Source organism: Ambystoma mexicanum, chromosome 2q (genome assembly GCF_040938575.1).
Source record: "Ambystoma mexicanum isolate Mex_15411 chromosome 2q, UKY_AmexF1_1, whole genome shotgun sequence".
Classification (NCBI taxonomy): Eukaryota; Metazoa; Chordata; class Amphibia; order Caudata; family Ambystomatidae; genus Ambystoma; species Ambystoma mexicanum.
In genome coordinates, this window is record NC_090924.1 from 330,269,574 (window position 1) to 330,286,816 (window position 17,243).

General features: G+C 46.5%; 1 protein-coding gene across 4 annotated transcripts in view; it reads left to right on the plus strand.

Moving 5' to 3' along the window:
* TSC2 (TSC complex subunit 2) overlaps nucleotides 1-17,243 on the plus strand; it is a 1,437,517-nt gene that overhangs the window by 1,261,376 nt on the left and 158,898 nt on the right. For all 4 annotated transcript variants that reach the window (XM_069647328.1, XM_069647330.1, XM_069647331.1 and 1 more), the window contains one exon: nucleotides 13,721-13,799. In XM_069647328.1, the coding sequence (XP_069503429.1) occupies nucleotides 13,721-13,799 (79 nt within the window). The remainder of the gene's footprint in view (nucleotides 1-13,720; nucleotides 13,800-17,243) is intronic.

The window sequence follows — 17,243 nt, forward strand, 5'->3', positions numbered from 1 at the left end:
GGCAGGTTATCACAGCTCCACCCTATTTTCTATGAATTATTAAAGTTATTGACTGTAGTGACTAGAGTACTCATAGTCAATAGTCCCCGTTGCTAAATACATCCCACCCACCTTCCCCACTAGTATGCCAATGGCTACTAGGTAATAAGTATAGCCAGGTATCTAAGCGTCAGATGTGTTCAAAGGGGACTGAGGTGAGGACTGGAGGGTGGGCCATCGGCGGGGCATCGCGCTATACTAAATTTAAAGGGGAGCTCAATATTTCACTGCCAAAGGTTTTGGTACCGTCCCCATATTGGTGGGCGCCCACAAGGATGGAGGAAAGGGGACTATGGACATTCTAGTCACTACGATGGGTAACTTTAATTATTTGCTCTTGTTTAGGTCCCATACTCGTGTGTTTTGCCTTTGTAGGCCTCCCCCAACTTCATGTGGGTCCCAGACCCTGGTGGTTTGCTGATGCTGGTTTCCTTCCCCCATTTCCAATCCATATCCATCTGAACAGACCTGGTGTTCTCTCCTGCCAGGCACTGTTCCACATAGGATGCATTATGTCTATTCCAGCTTTTCTGTATGTTTGTTATCGCTTTCCTTCTCCCAGGATATTGGCCCCTGCCAAACATATCCTGATTTCTCTGTTTGATATTCTCAGGGCCCCAGGCCCCCTTGCGTCGATGTTGTGCTTCTTTCTTTCTGGTCTTTAAGATGCTTATTATGGGTTTGTCTCTGTGGTTCACTTGGGTCCCAGACCCCTTTGCATTGGTCTTTTGAAACACTTGGTTTACTCTCCTGCCAAGTGTCTTCTGATACAGTATATATTTGTGTCCTTATCCTTCTCTTAGGGCGCTTCACCCATATGTTATCAGCCTCAATTTGCCTTGGGTCCCAGACCCTTTTGTATTGGCATTCCAGGGCACTTGGTTTACTTTCCTACTAAGTGTCTATTGATACAGTGTATCTTTGTGTCCTTACTTTTATGTTAGGGTCCTTGACCCACGTATCATCAGCCTATTATCTTGGGTCCCAGACCCTCCTAAGATTGGCCTTTTTCGGTTCCCATATTCTCTCATGGACCCATGCAGCACCCGTACCTTGCTTTCGGGTTCCCACTGGGTGGCGTCATGCTCGGGCTCTTCCAACTCTCCAGGCGATCTTCAAGACCTCTTCTCGCCGCTCCCGATGTTGTCCGTATCCCTGCTTCGATTTCGACAGCTCGGGTTACGCGGCTTCTCTCAGTGAGGTGTCGCAAGTGCCTGGCACACTTGGATGTTTTCTGGTTTCTCCTAGTGTGCCAGTCCTTGGCAGCATCTCCAAGGACAGTGCCTCTGTTTAACCGTCATGCCGGTCTGCAGCTTGTCCTGTCTCTTGGTCTACAACGTTCAAACTTTGCTCTTGTTTCCTTGGGGGCAGGCTTGGCAAATGGTCTAGTCCTTTAAGTTACACTTGGGTAACCAGTGGGCAGGTTCCAACAACTCGACTGCATAGTTTGGTTCTTATAAGTATTCCTCATTACTCCATAATTCTTCCTCCTCTCAGTAACGGACTGATGATCACCATAGAGTTCAGTACCACTCTTCCTCGTCTCAGTATTTGTTGGTGACTTGGACTCCTCAACTCTACATAGATAGATGGATGTGTGGGAGACCAAAGGGGTGAAAGGAAAAAAGGAGGGGAGTGAAAGGAAGGCAGGGAATATTGTGCTCTCCTAAGATGATTGTCGCTAGTCCCATAGAGGGCATCCTTCTCCATGAGATCCACCCGCTGAGTATCACCCCCAGGGGGACTTTCTGGTAGCGTCCTTGCCCCCCTGGCCTCATGGAAGGGGGCTTCCTCTATGGAAGGAATGACAATACCCTGGGATTTGCCAGTGTCCAGAGAATATGGAAGGAAAGTTGCTTAAAGAGAAGTCTTTCCTAACAACAACCCAGTGAGAACCTGATAGAACATCCTCTTGAGGGAGACTCAGCATATCTAGCATTGCTCCCTACTGATCTATATGTTCAAATCTGGGTAGTTAATCTATCAGGTGCTCAAAATGTGATGGACCTTGCGCAGTGTGCTTGCAGATGGACATGTGTGGGTGCTCAGCAACAACGTGCTGAAAGATAGAATAGGTGTATGTAAAGCTCTTCATCATGGTGCCAAATATCCAAACTTTGCTTTCAGATCTACAGAGCCCATGTCGCCAGAAAATTATATGCTGATGCCCTGATGAAAGTCCTCAATCTTGGGATCTTCATTAATATTCATAAATACTGCATGGCTCTGCCTATGCATGGGAGGCCGAACTTCCTTAACCAGTCGTGGCACTTGGTTCTCCAGCCATCTGTGGCTCAGTGCAAGACATTGCTGCGACATAGGATCCTCGTCTCAAAGTGGAGCGTGGGTTAAGGTTATTTCATCCAAGTCTCCCATCAAGAAATGTAATATTGTTGCTTCGGAAGCCCTTACAATATGGGCATCTAAGCCTGTGTAGCCATTCTCAGGGAAAATCATCCCTGGGGAATGTTTAAGGGGCCACACTATACTGCAGTACAAGGAAAGTCTGCCAAACTGTCAAGACCCTGTGCATCATCCAGAAGGCGTTCTGGGGCCTGGGACCCCGCTACATATAACTCCCTCTCCTCAAATACACACCTCCCTGCTAGAGCCCTTTGGTCTTCTAGCTCCAATTGTCTGCAGATCAGACTCTTCTCCTTAAGTTCCAGACGCTTCTCAATACCCTCCATTTCTCATCTGCCTTCCCTGTCCCCTGCTAATGTCCCACCACCCCTTCTGGCGCATTGTGATTGGTTGCCTGGTTCCTTCTGATTCATACAGGGCACCAGGCCCTCTTCGCCCAGTCTACCCCAGCACTGAATTCTCCCCTGGTCCTCCCTCCACCAACCAAACCTACACTTGCCCTCCCGACTCCCTCCTCTGCACTTGCTTGGCTGGGCCTGCATCACCATTAACCATTCAGCCCATCCTATCACTTGCTTCTGGACCTTCACTCCCTTGCACTTCTGCATTCCCCTGCCACTTGTCCACCTAGCCTCACCTTAGCATTCGCCTACCCCAGGGGCCCTCTTCCCCCATCCTCCACCCCCCACCCCCAGTACTTGGGTGCTCTCCACTCCGACCCACACTTACTTTCCCTCCTTAGCACTAGCGCTTTCCACTCTTACTAGCACATCCTCCCCTGCACTTCCTGTTCTGCACTTGCATGATCCGAATGTCGCAAGGCCTAGTAGGACCTTTTTTTGTTTGTCGTCATCTGTTCACCCAGTGCTCCTCCCTCGCCACATCTGTCTTGTTGCGCCTTGGAACACCATTTGCTGTATAGGCACATTATAAATACTCAATAAATAAAATAAAGGTTTTGTGACTGATCAGTAAGACTTAAGCTCAGGAGAGTGTGAGGGTGTTGAAGGGTTCACTTAAGCACACACAGAGCACTCTTAATAACACAAGTATTTATTTATGCCTTGGGTAACTTTGATCAATTAAAATCCACAGGAAAGTAAATCACTAAACATACACTACTAACATATTCACATTCATTATTGGGGTCCTCTGGCTACAGAGCAACAATACGTTTTCCTAAAAGTTAAAACACAATACGTGGCCTTATAATGATAAAGTTCTACACTTTAAAAGGCCTTCCCTTACTTAGAGATGGGCTCTAGTGCTCCTGGGATTACAAGTCCCAATAAAACCCCATGCAGGAGGCTACGCGCCTTTAAAGTACTCTGAACAAGCAGGGTCAGACTGGCACATAATCGGTCCAGCCACCAATGGAAATGTGACGCACAATCCCACATCCAACATAACAATTTGTTATTTTTCTGAACAGACCGAGTCGTACCCAAGGGGGTATGTTTGGTAAAATGTTGCAAATGATACATTTGAAAGCCATTAGCTTAGTAACCTTTGTTACAACTAGTGTAGTAATTTATGAAGCTGGCACACTCCGGCCAACAAACAGGCCCATACTAGAACTATGCACTGGCACTTGGGGCATTGCCCCAATAACCGATAAGACCAATCTGAGCCTGGGACTTGCAATACTGGTTGGGATATTCATAGGTGCTGCTCTCCGAGTTATTTTGTAATGGAAATAAAGATAAAACAATATTTGTGTAACAGTAAAAAAATAATTGAAAACGACACATTTTACTTCTTTCCTCCCAAAAAACGGCTGAACCTACCATGTTGAGTATTTTAAAGGCCATCAGTGGACTGGAACCTGCAATCTTGCCATTGCTAAACCCACACTCTAAGTTCTGAGCTGCTGGGTCTGCTTTCAGCAAGCATAGCTTTTTGGATTGTGGCATAGCCGTTACAGGTGTAATGGATGATGATGCATCTGGAACCTAGCAATATCGGTTTGGGATAAACCTAGGTGATACTCTCTCTCTCGCCGAGGCATTTGTAATGGAAATAAAGATAAAACATTATTTTTATAACAGTAAAAAAAATCAACTCTTAACCTATGTCATACCTACCACGTTGAGTGTTTTCAAGTCCATTAGTGAACTTGGACCTCCAACCTTGCCATTAATAAATCCATTCTCTAAACTGCGAGCTATTGGGTCTTCCTTTAGAAAGCATGTGCATTATGACATAGCTGTCAAAGGTGTGGCGTCTGAAGATGCACCTGGGAAATAGAAATGCAAATCAGGATAAAAATAGGTGCTGCTCTCTCTGGGTGATTTGTAAATGCAGTAATGATAAAACAATATTATATATTAATAGAACAACAAAAAAAAATATTAAAACTAAAACCTTTACATATTTCCTTCCAATGCACAGCTCTACCTACAAGGTTGAATATTTTCAAGTTAATGTTTGGCTTTAACCTGCAACTTTGCCACTTTTAGCCCCTCACTCTCACCACTGAGCTACTAGTTCTCCCTTCAGTAAGTGTAGCTTTTTGCATTAGGTGATGAAACTGGCGATGTCACCACTATCTCCCCGGGGAAAATCTCTCCCTATGTGGCCAGGGAAGGGCAGCTGCTACCGGATCCTCACTGGCTGCCTGAGGGAGGACCATCTCGTGGGAGACAATCATAATGGGAGTAAAGTGGACTCGCCAGATGGAACACAGTATTCTTGCCAGTCAAGGAACCCCAAACCATTGACCTATAACCCTAATAACACTCCCTCCCCTAAAAGACTTATAAATTGTACCCATCTTACCATTCCACTAAAAAGTACTGGGATGAGGAAGAATAAGAGTCACCTCAATGAAGATCACTTTTTTAGTACTGTGACGTGGGAGAGGAATGGAGGAATGATGATTGCTCCTAATGGGAACCAGTGTCTGCAATCTAATCTCTTTCCAGGATCTGAGGCGAGAAAGAGGCGAAGAGCAACAGTGATCACTCCTAATGAGAAGCACTATCAGTGGTCTAGTCTTTCACCAAATCCTATTGGCCAGAGCCAGTATAAAACAAGGAAAGACTCAGGAAGTGTGTGAGGAGCCCTCCCTAGGCAAACCATGTGGAAGCAGTGAAGTCAGTCCAGAGAATACAGAAGAGTGAAGACCAGAACGGTTACTTGGAGGCAGTGGAATCCCTGACGGAGGCAAGGAGGAGAGATTGGCCCAGTAAAAGGCTGCCCAGCTGACCAGGAGAACTGGGGCTCAATATGCTGAACCTGCAGAGACCCCAGTAGAGACTGGTCTAGCCAGCTGCGGTGGAAAGTTGGGGCTCCCAGCCTACTGAGTTTGCCGAACTGGTATTGGAGTTTGTTTCCTTACCCTGCGGGGTGAGACCCATTAGTCTACTGAGAGGAGGAGAGGGGGTACTCCTGGCGAGAGAGAGCTGGTCCTCTCCATGCAATCCGGGAAGGTGGCCGACTGAAAGAAGCTCTGCCGAGCCAACTGGCTCGAGAACGGAGGGAGGGAAAGCTGCTCCAGGCGGAAGACACGCGCCGGGAACGCCTGAAGTCATCAGAGGACTCCTGGGTGTTTGCATTTGTTCGGAGGCATCGTTTCACTTACCGGAGTCCTTTAAGAAGCAGACAAGCCCTGCTTAAACCACGAGGAGAAGGAACGATAACTGAAGGCGGTCGTGAGTGAGAAAGCAGCAAAAGACTGTCACCGATTGGCCGCAGTAGAAACAAGGAATGCCTTCAAGAGTCAGTGAGTCCATCCAGGGACAGAGGGAACACCAAATTCAAATAATTGGGAATAACGGAACCGAGAGAGAGCATTTTGTCGAACTCGGAAGATGAAATAACATTTTGCAAAAAGAGAAAGTGAACTAGGAAGGAGAGACTTGCAAAAAGAGAAAGTGAACCAGGAAGGAGAGACTTTCAAAGTTGCTAATGAAGGCAGTATATGTATATGATAAACCCCAACAAGGTAGAATATATTGGCCAACAAGGCAAACATACAGGACTATCAAATCTTGAAGTGTGTGTGAGCAAGAGCCCAACAGTGAAAAGCCCTGGCAGGAGAGATACCAGGCAGTTACTAGAAACCCTGGTGGGAGAGTATAGGCAGTTGCATGTTTTTGAATTACAGAAAAGCCCTGGAAGGAGAGTATACTAGGCAGCAGCAATCTTGGTAGAGAAATATACCACGCACGAACAAACTGTGTAACATACAGATGTTAAGAAACGCTCCTGAGAAGCATGAGTAGCCAAAAAGGCTGTGTGAATCCAGAGAATAAGGAGTTGAAACCTGGGTGTCCTGACAAGAGAAAAGGCAAAAGGTCAACCGGTTTTGCAAATAACTTTTGTTGTTGAATCAAGAGGAACACTAGGAACTGTTACTTGTGAATAACAATACTGTGAGGAATAATCCAGGGCAAGGGAAATGCCCTCTGGAACATCTATCCTGGAAAGACTTTTAGTTGGAGTTGTACATTTTTCCTTTGGACATTTCTAAAACAGTTAAGGTCAAAGACATTACCCTTTTCACCTTAGAATGAATGTGTTTAGAATGTTAGGGTCAGGATAGTACTTTGGACACAGGACAATTTTGTTTTGGACATTCTGACACTGACAGATCCTTAGTTTTGGTTTAACACCTTTTATAGCAGGTACTGTGAAGCATTTCCCCAGCCTCTTTTCTTTTAAATAAGTATTAAGCCAACACCATTTCTATCTTGTGTCCCCATTTCATTTCTGACTCTTCATATATGGTATCCGGGGTGGGATTGTGCTCAATTGACAAACTGGAAAAATAACATTATCTTTTGCACTAGTAACAAAGACTGATCAACCCCAACTAAATGGGACAAGACCATTAGGTCAGAATCGGTTGAGAGATTATAAACCACCCAACCATATAAGCCATCGGATAGGGGTCACCATCCAGTTATTGACCTCACAAGCCATTCTCCCTCTAAGGAAGGCCGTAGCAGGGAACAATTACCATCTTTTTCGTCTTTTAAATTATCTGGTGCAGGGGTGAGACAAGGCAGTAATCTCTTTAGATTTGCAGATAAGCTTCTGCATCAGCTTTGCCATCTATATGATGTCCCGCAGAGAAAGCAAGTTAAAGATATTGCCCCTCCTTTGGAGAGGGGTTGAAATTTGCTCTTAAATTTTGCTTCAAGCCCAATTAAGATCATAAGGGGCGAGTTGGTGGGAAGTTTAGTGTACACAACTTTATGGGAGTCTCCCTCCCACAAGACCCTTACGGAAGATAAAGGAGGTTACCCCAAAATAATTTCTCTATCCCATGGAAGGGAAGGTGGATTATGAGCAAACCAAGGGTAAGTCCTTAAGGGAAAAGACCAAATCTCCCAATTCCTTTTAAAATCTTTGAAGCATTTCTGAAGCATTTCTTCCACCAAGCAATAGAATCTGGGACCAGCGAGAATACCTGCTACCCTTTATGCCCCTACTTACCTTCTTAGTGTGCCGCAGACTCCCTTCTACCCCTGCAACATCAGTTCCCTTCCACTAACGTGACTCGGAACTTGTGCTGCAGGGTCCTTTTTAAATTCATTTGTTTTCTACTTCATTGTCCCCTGCTATTCATGTAATGAGAGCGGGAGACACCAGTCATATCCATGGACATCCTGTCGACTCCCCACACCCTGGTGAAGCAAATACAGCAGAGGTTGCCCCTGGCACCTTCGGTCCCGCAGGCCCCTGACCAGCCTCTGCGTAAAAAGAGAAAGCGTCCTCTGACGCATCCACAACAGCCTCCTCCACCACGTCGGGCCTAGGCTCCACCAGCACACACAGGCACAGACACTGGTACAGACACGGCTGTGACGGCCACAGGAACTGACGAAGATGAAGACTTTGTTGCGGCAGACGATGGATCGCCGCCCCTGGGCGCCCCTCCTAGAGTATCTCCACCAGACGAGGTGGGCTCCTTCCACTATGATTTCCAGGGCCTCTGAGCAGTTGCGGCTGGTACCCGAGGAAACCAGGAAAGACGGCTTCTTGTATCGGTGACGAAAGTGAAAGAGGAAGACTATCATGGCGGTGCACTTTTTGGACGACATTTGGGCGGTAGGTCTACCCTTCATGAAGAACCGATGCACGGCTCCAGCCAAGCAAGATAGGTTGGAGAAGAAATATAGGGTGCCGGACTGCACTGCCAAGTGCTTGATGTCGCCAGACTGAGTAGTGTCGGCTGCTGCAAGGAAACATTCGGCTAACCCTGCTTCATCGTTATCGATTCCCCCAGACAGCGAGGGGAAGAAGATGGATGCCGTGGGAAAGAGAGTGATTTGCAAGGCGCCATCCACGATCAAGGCGGTTAATGCACTGTCCATCTTGGCCCAATATGACTGGGAGCTTTGGTACAAGCTGTGCCCGATCTTGGAATTCCTCCCCAACGACAAGAAGTTGGAAGCTCTCGCCCTCTTTCAGGAAGGGGAGGTGGCGTCAGACCATGCCATTACGGTTGCAGTGGACATCGCCCACACTGGTTTCCGGCAGATGGGGAAACTGAGTCTGCCTTCATCAGCAGGGATGGATGAAGGTCACACGCTTTGGGCAGGAAGTTCAGGGGAAGGTGCTGTACATGCCCTTTGATGAGGAAAATCTGTTCAGGAAGGCGGTCAAAGAATCCCTTCAGTCCATAAAGACAGATACAGAGATGGCCCTTTCCCTTGGCTGGGGTAAATCGAGCAGATCATCCAAAGGTTTTTCCTCATATAGACAGCCTTCACGCCGGAAGCCTACAGAGGTCGCTCACAGGCCTACGGTAGCGGAGGTCATGGTTGCAGTCACCCGCAGGGAAGGGCCTGGTGCCCAAACCGGTCAAGACGTCAGGCCCCCACTCGTGCACCCCGGTGGGAGGCCGGCTGACGAGGTTAGCCAGCGAGTTGAGGAAGATCACCACCGACAGATGGGTACTAGATGCTGTTGCCCAGGGTCACACCTTGGAGTTCCAACGCAGGTGCCCCCCTATTACACTGGTTTCCCGTCAGGAGCTCCACATCCCTCAGCTCTTGGAAGAAGTGTTAGCCATGTTATGAAAAGGGGCGATAGAGCTCGTTCCCCAATGACTCTGGGGCTCCAGAGTCTATTCCAGATATTTTCTTGTTAAAATGAGGGTTGGAGTACTTGAAGTCCCAAAGATTCAGGATGGTCACGTTGCAGCATGTACTCGGCCAACTGGAGGAAGGGGATTTCCTGACGTCGTTGGACCTAGAGGACACGTACTTCCATGCCCCATCCACAGGAAACATCGAAAGTTCCTATGATTCGTGGTGCATGGCCAGCACTTCAGTACAAGGCCCTACCCTTTAGCTTCAAATCAGCCCCAAGGGTGTTTACGAAAAATGCTTGGCCCCGGTGGCGACCCATCTGCATCTGCAGGGCATTCACGTATACCCATACCAAGACGATTGGCTGATACGCGCTCGTTCGCAAGATCTGGCCGACGAGCACACGAAGGAGACGATCTGACTAATGACGGAGCTGGAATTCTCTGTGAACTATCCAAAGTCCTACTTGACGCCATCGCAGAACGCGCTGTTCCTCTGCGCCAGACTCAACACAGTGACTTTCCTGGTGTTACCCTCTGAGGAGAGGCTAGCAGCCATTCAACTGGCAGCCATTCAAGGGAAGATGCAACGACCGTCGTCGGCGACGACCGCCACAGTGTGGGCCATCAAATCGCTACTGGGCATTATGTCTTCTGCATCTACCTCGTCCGTCTCTGAAGATTGCAGATGCGACCCCTACAGGAATTCTTGGATGCACGTTGGATACAGGTGTCTGGGAGTTGTGCGGACACGATCCCTCTGAACGAGGTGTTCCGGCGGATGACACAGTGGTGGGGGGGGGGGTGTACCCCACATCGCCCAGGGGACAGGATTTCAAACCCTGCCATATCAGGAGACAGTGACCACGGACGCCTCGCTGGAAAGGTGGAGGGCTCATACCGGACATCTAGAGGTCTGTGGCATACAGAGAAGGATATGCACATCACCATCCTCGGGCTACGGGCAGTGTTCTGGGTCCTCAAGTCTTTCCTACAGTCTCTAAAGTTTAAGGTGGTGAGGATCTTCACAGACAACACCACCACCATGTTCTACATCAGGAAGCAAGGGGGGGGGGGCACTCTATCCCCAGCGCTCTCTAAGGAAGCAGTGGACTTGGAGCACTGGGCCATCGAACAGGGGATGTTCCTCTCAACCTGGCAGGCGTCAAGAACACATCCCCAATGCTTTTATGCCATTTTTTGTTGAAAGAAAGCATTGAAATTGAAACCGAAAGGCCTTCTGTGGAAAAATGCACAAGTGCAGTTGAGCGTGTTAGAAAAAAAAACAGCAGAAAAATATCTGCTGCCACCAGCCTGTCTTGGACACATCGAGCAACCCCATCGCACTGCACTGTAAGGTGATGTGTTCAGTGCAAAACAGGGAATTTCATAATGTAAAACAGCCCCCCGCACTGATAGCCCTAGGAACGGATCAATGCCCCCAAACAGATGAGCTTTTCAAGTTAAGTAAATCAAAAAGGCTTTACTTGCCTCTAAAGTGCAGATATGTTAAATATGGAATTCAGGATTCCCTAGATCTTTATGGAGGCAAAGCAGCTAAATACAATCTTTCTTAACACTTGCACCTCCGCTTTCACCAGGAAATTCAAGGTTTTGCCTGTAAAGGGGCTTATTTAACACATAACATGGCGATTTCTGAGTATATGGTACTAAATGGCATTATGCAGTACAATGAAAACGTGCATGCAGCAAAAACAAAACAGTAGAAAAATATCCACTGTCACCAGCCATTCTTAGACGGAAATGTTACAATGGAAAAAGGGATAAAATGTACCCCTTGGGTACTTCACTGTAACAACAAAGGGATCTAGCAATGGGGATGGGCTCAATCTGCGCTGGTAGCCGTATGGGCTAACCAGTGCCCACAAAAAAGATAAACGGAGAAAAGCAAATAAAGCGGAAAGGCTTTACTTGCCTCCAAACGTCAGGACAGGGTCCATACCAGAGCAATTATTTACAGGGTTCCATTGATGTAAATGGAGGGAAAGATAGAAAAAGCAAATCTGTCCTAACAGAAGGCATGTGCTCTGCCTTCTCCATATGGTCTAGTACTGTACGAAATGTGCCTTAAGCAACTATATGAGTGACCCCCCTGGCCTTAACTGGTTGGGGAAAAACATTTGTAATATTGAATTTTGCATAATTCAGTGATGTGAATGTGGTGACAAATGTATTTAGCTTCTTGATGAATGCCAGTCAAAAATTAAACGATCTGCTCTGGTAACGGACCCTGAAGTCGGTAAATCCCCCAACTTGATGTCAGTGTTTATCTGAAGGCCTTTACGCCTCTCTGTCAAAACGTCCATGTTGGCATTTCCTAAAAAAGACATGGTGCACTGAGCCCGGCCACTGACAGTCTTTGGATCCAAAGAAGGAGTTAGAAACTCTTGCGTCATCAGCTGCTTGCACAATCTTAGTAAGTGGACCCAACACATCCAGAATCAGAATCCTGTCTTGACAAGACTTATAAGAGCTATCATTATGTTTCTTTAGCAGAGTCGCAATGGGGCATACAATTGTCTCTGGCACCAATTAAAAAGTACCCCACAGTTGCAAATGGCAATTCATTCCTGGTGTGACAGACTGATTGAGTAGTACCCATGGGGGAGGTTTTTGATTAAAAGTGATGCAAATTGTGCATTTGAAAGAATATTTATTCAGTAACAATGGTCAAACCTACTAGCCGTGTAGTGAAGTAACTCATCAAACTGCCCCACATTGGCCAAAAAAGGGGCCCACTTAGACCAAAAAAACAGACCCACACTAGCATTTTGTGTTTAGGTTCACAAATTGCCCTATAGGCCAGTCCAAGCCTGTTCTTGGGGTTTTTGCCGAATCTCCTCGGATCCAATTCAGGCATAGATGACACTCTACCTTCAATGGTCAGATGTGGGCACTCTCTCCTCAATTTCGCATGTTATGGCTGATCCAGTGCATTGCAAATCCATAAATGCATGCCCCAAGCCACTTGATCTGAAGAAAACTGCACTGTAAAGTTAGGATGCGCAATCGTTTCCAAGTGCCACACAGATTTCCCGAAGGTTATCCAAAACACAGCCTGCTGCATAGAAGCATGCATCGTTCGTACTAAATCCTCACCAGAGGGCCGCCATTCTTGTGCAGCCTTGCTTGTATCCCTGAATGAGAGGAACAACTATGTCAAGGTGGGCCTCGAACAACTGTGGGAACGGAGAAACCGGCCCCAAACAAACTGTTGCATTATGAATTAGAAGAGCCTAGTGTGTGCAGGCTCGCACATGCTTGGAGACCCTGTTATGGCAGCTCTGGATAGAAGGAACCCTAAAAAGAACAAGCAGAAGCAATGCCTCCAAGAACACACATGGCAGATGGGCCAAAACACCCTGGGAGAGGGGCTTTAACCCCCAGGTTTCATAGCAGCAACACCACCAGTGGAATTTGTTGACCCATAAAACAGATGAGAACACCACTCCAGAGGGCCAGCATCACCTCTGCTACGTGCACCGGGGCTCTGCAGACCTGGGATGGAGCAGTGCATAAACTCCAGACAAGCCCCTAGATATTTCATTCAGGCAAATAAAATGTAGAGCAGTGTAGTGGAGGAGAGAAGAAAAACCATGACCTGCAGCTGCAGGCACCATCAAAGAAAGAGGACCTTTTAGATCGCAGCTGTGGGAGATCAACCAGAGAGTTCTGGATGAAGGACTACCAAGGGCACCTGATTGGCTGCAGGTCCAAGGGCTTATGCAGATTTGAACCAGTTCCCCTTTTCTTCTAGTTAGTGTTGTACAACGTTTCCAGTATTGACATCAAACAAAATGTGGAGCATAATAAGTCTCTGGTCTTTACATAAAATTGGCTTTCTTTCAAATATGTTTCTCTTGTTTGAATGTTATGTGATCTAGTTCATATGCAGTGATATTTGTTATGATATTGTAAGTGTGTGATATGAGACATTCCCTATTTTCAAGGAGACTTATTCTGATTGATAGTGGTTGCACACCTCGCAATCCAATGTTATGGACCATAACTTGCTTTAGTGGGAAATGTGCTATATTTACATAGTCCCAATGAGATGGTTTCTGTGAATGCATCCGGCTGCTGAAATAGAAGATTAAGTGTAAATCCTTCAGGCTTTGCTAGATTGGGTTCTTTTGGACATGCATTCATTTTAGTTACCGCATTGTCACACAGAAGCTTTTACATTCTCTACTTTTGGAATTTAATCCATCCTTCATAAAGGTTTCAGTAAATTCATGTTCTTTTCCATTTCAGGGTCAGTTTAACTTTGTAGATGTGGTCATCAGTCCCCTGGACTTCGAGACTAATTTGGTACAGCTGCAGTGTCGTAAAGGTGAGTGCCTGACATTGAGGTAGACTTTGTCGCATGTTCTTTACTTCCCTAAACCTTTGCATACTTTCTTGCACTCTGGTGTCTCCTGCTGTATCAGTGTGTTATATTGTTATTTCTGTTAGGGAACTCGTGTAAATATGAGTAAGTTGCAGAACTAAATAAAGTGAAAGCTTTACAACAGCTCACCTTGGCAATCGACTCCAACTGGAAAGATAAAGCAGCTGTGAAAATTTCCCAGAGACAGCCCTGGCCACTCTACCCAGGGTAAAGTAACCCAGGAGAGCGGGCAGGACTCCCAGGGAAACCCTCAATGGGAAGAAAACCCTGGACGAATCCCAGCTCGTGCAGATCAGGATACGATGAAAGATGGACGTCTACGGCAGGAACCCCCGGGAATCACACCAGACACTTTGTCTGCAGGAATGAGAGGTGAAGAGATAGGAATCAGGTTAGAGGAGGGTCTGTAGAATGGAAAAGAAAAGAGCTTCAAAGAGATCTCTCTCACCCGAATAGGACTAATGGAAAGTTCGGATCTGGAATCTGACTGCAAAGGACAGCTTCGGGGAAGCCTGGAAGGATAATAGGAGATGAGAGCCTGGCCAATCTCAAAGGGAATCCTAGAGAAAGGGTACTTACTCAGATGTGGGTCTGGCCAGAATAGAAGACAAACAAGATGGGTTGGCGAAGCCGGTTGAAAAAGAAACCAGCGAATGCAGAGCAGAGGATCTGATGAGAGAAAGCAACAGGGTAAGTAGGAACCGCTAATGGTAGAGAGAAATGTGTGCATGAAGAGGAAGGATACAGAAACGAACTCACGGAGCGTCAAAGACAGAAGCGACGTGAAGCACTGGTCGCTTCGGTTCCGGATAAAGGATCACGTGACCGGTCAGCCGCACGTCAAGAGAGCGTGCAACTACTAGACCGCTGCCAGCGGGTCGGAAAGATACTCTAGCTTCCATCTTGGAGATGCTCGGAATCGGGGCGCCGCACAAGCGGGTCCGTGCCCATAACGACCACTTGCCGCGATGTGTAACATATATTCCTCTAGCACTTGTGAGTATGTCATAACCTGGCTCTAGTGGCAAAGTGTCCAAGCTACTGTGTAAGGCATAATTATGTAGTACGTCTATGGCTTTGTGGGATATGTGAATGAATTGCCATCTTGTAATGCGGACACCTCAAATAAAGTTGCTCTTTGGCAAAGAACACATTAGACAATCATGTTTTGTAGATTGCAGTGACCCAAAGGATTTTAGAACTTTATGGGGGAACTGTAGCAGACCATGCCCTGAGCGCTTTGTATTTTTCATGGTTTCCTAATTGGTTTACCCGAGATGTGAATACGCCATATGCCTTTTGAGGGAACTATGCAGATGGACCCACAATACATTTTTGAAGTCTACAACCATAAAACATCAAAATCCTTTTGATAATTTTGTCTATCCAATGTTTCAAATAGACTCCTGAATGGGCAATTACTATTTGGAGCTAAACTGCACTAAAACAGAACAAATTGTTTGGAGCTACCCATGGTGTGTGGCTAACTAGACGATAACAGAGTACTACCCCATCCCTTTGAAAGATCAAGATGGGGGTATACGGGTTGACCGGCAAGACAATGAACCACTGTAATGTATTGTATGGATGTGCCCAATGTCATGGAAAAGTACCATATGCAAGAATGTGTCTAGGGGTTTGTGTATGGTGGCATAGAGTAGTATTAGGTTTTGTTCAGAAGCACTACTGGTCTACTGGTGCTGAAATTCCAACCTTAGTGGACCTGCAAGGGTTTACCACCAAAGTCTAACACAACTCAGTAATGAGGCCAAGCACATAGACTTAGACTATGGAGGTCAGGGGTTTGGTGCAAAGGGGACATACATACCACAGTTTTGAATGCACCCAGTTATAGTTAAATAGTGTTTAAATTAAATACATTATTAGTTTGTATTATAACATGCTTAATACCAACAAATGGTTTAGAAGCTCGAGATCAGGATTCAGACCTGTGTTGTGCCACGTTGTTTTGATTTCAAGACAAATGTGTTGTCCCTGAGCTATCCAAAGATTTTGAAACGAGTTATCACACGCATTCTAAAATGCTAAGGCAGCAACAGTCCACAGTAACTTCACTTAAGAAGTCTAGCCCTATCCAAAAGACATGTGGTCAACAGTTTTCAAGGTAAGTAGCCAAGTTTTGTCGTCTACTTTGGGGGTGAGTTTTAAGGTGGTCAGAGTTCTCCCATATGGAGATCTACCAATCCTGGTCATCTCAGAGTACCACAGACAGGATTCTTAGTCCAGGTTCCACCATCAAAAGCACGGGTAGCTAAAAGAAAGGACTGTAGGCCAATGTTAGTGAATGGCGAGCAGAAGGGCTTCAAATCAAATTTGTAAACAAGCCTCTTATACCCCAATTGAAACAATCAAGGAGCCAAGGTAAATCAGGACTATTGGGGACAACTGCTCTCATTGTAGGTTGTGTTATGGGAGGTCCAAAGGTTTCAGGTTCCAAGTGGCTTTTGTTTGATACTTTGACAGCTTGTTCTCCTCACAGTTAGCAGCTTCCTAGTTCTGAAAACCAGCGTGCTGGAAATGGGGTGCAGAAGATGAACTTCTGCTTGCAATCCCAGTATGCTAGAGGACCCCCAAGCCGCCACAGACTTCTGTAGGCACAAAGACATAGGCCTTAGTGATTGTGAATGGCAACTGGTTAGGCCTACAAGTTCAATGGATGGAGGCACCTTGAAAGCTCTTCCCTGTCATAGAAAGAGTACTGCTTCGCTTCCGGGAGATGGCTTGACCAATGGTTGTCCCAGCAACAGTCTTTCAGCATTGTTCTGCGACCTCCCCGCTTTGTGATGTCATCTTTGATGTCCTGGGTGTTCGTCTTAGCAGTGCACTGTGGTGGCGCGAGTTATGGTTGCTTAGCTTACCATAACTGGCGAATTTCAAGGGTTTTTCGGTTTTACTTGGAACCATAACGTCCCTTTGAAAAAGTTTTTTCATTGAATTTCATAGGTTTTTATTAGTGCAACTTAACCATAACGTCCCTGTAACATTTTGTTTAACTAAATTTTAAAGGTTTTTATTAGTGCAACATCACCATAACAACCTTTTCAATAGATGAAGACCACTAACATCTTATGTCGTCAAAGTGGGAACGCCGGGTGGTAAAAAAAAAAAAAAAAACATTTTCCTTCCTACACCGGGATGCCTGCGGCGTCCCGGTGTAGGAAGGAAAATCTTTTACCAAGATGGCCACCATGGAAAGGGATGGCGGGATGTATGAAGAACACAACAGGGCATGAGCGGGGGTTTGGGGGGGGGAACAGGGGAGACACATGGGCATGAGTGGGGGGTGAGAGGGAACAGGGTACAAACGGGGCATGAGCAGGGGGAGGAGGGGAAAAGGAAGGAAACACGGGGCATGAGCAGTGGTGG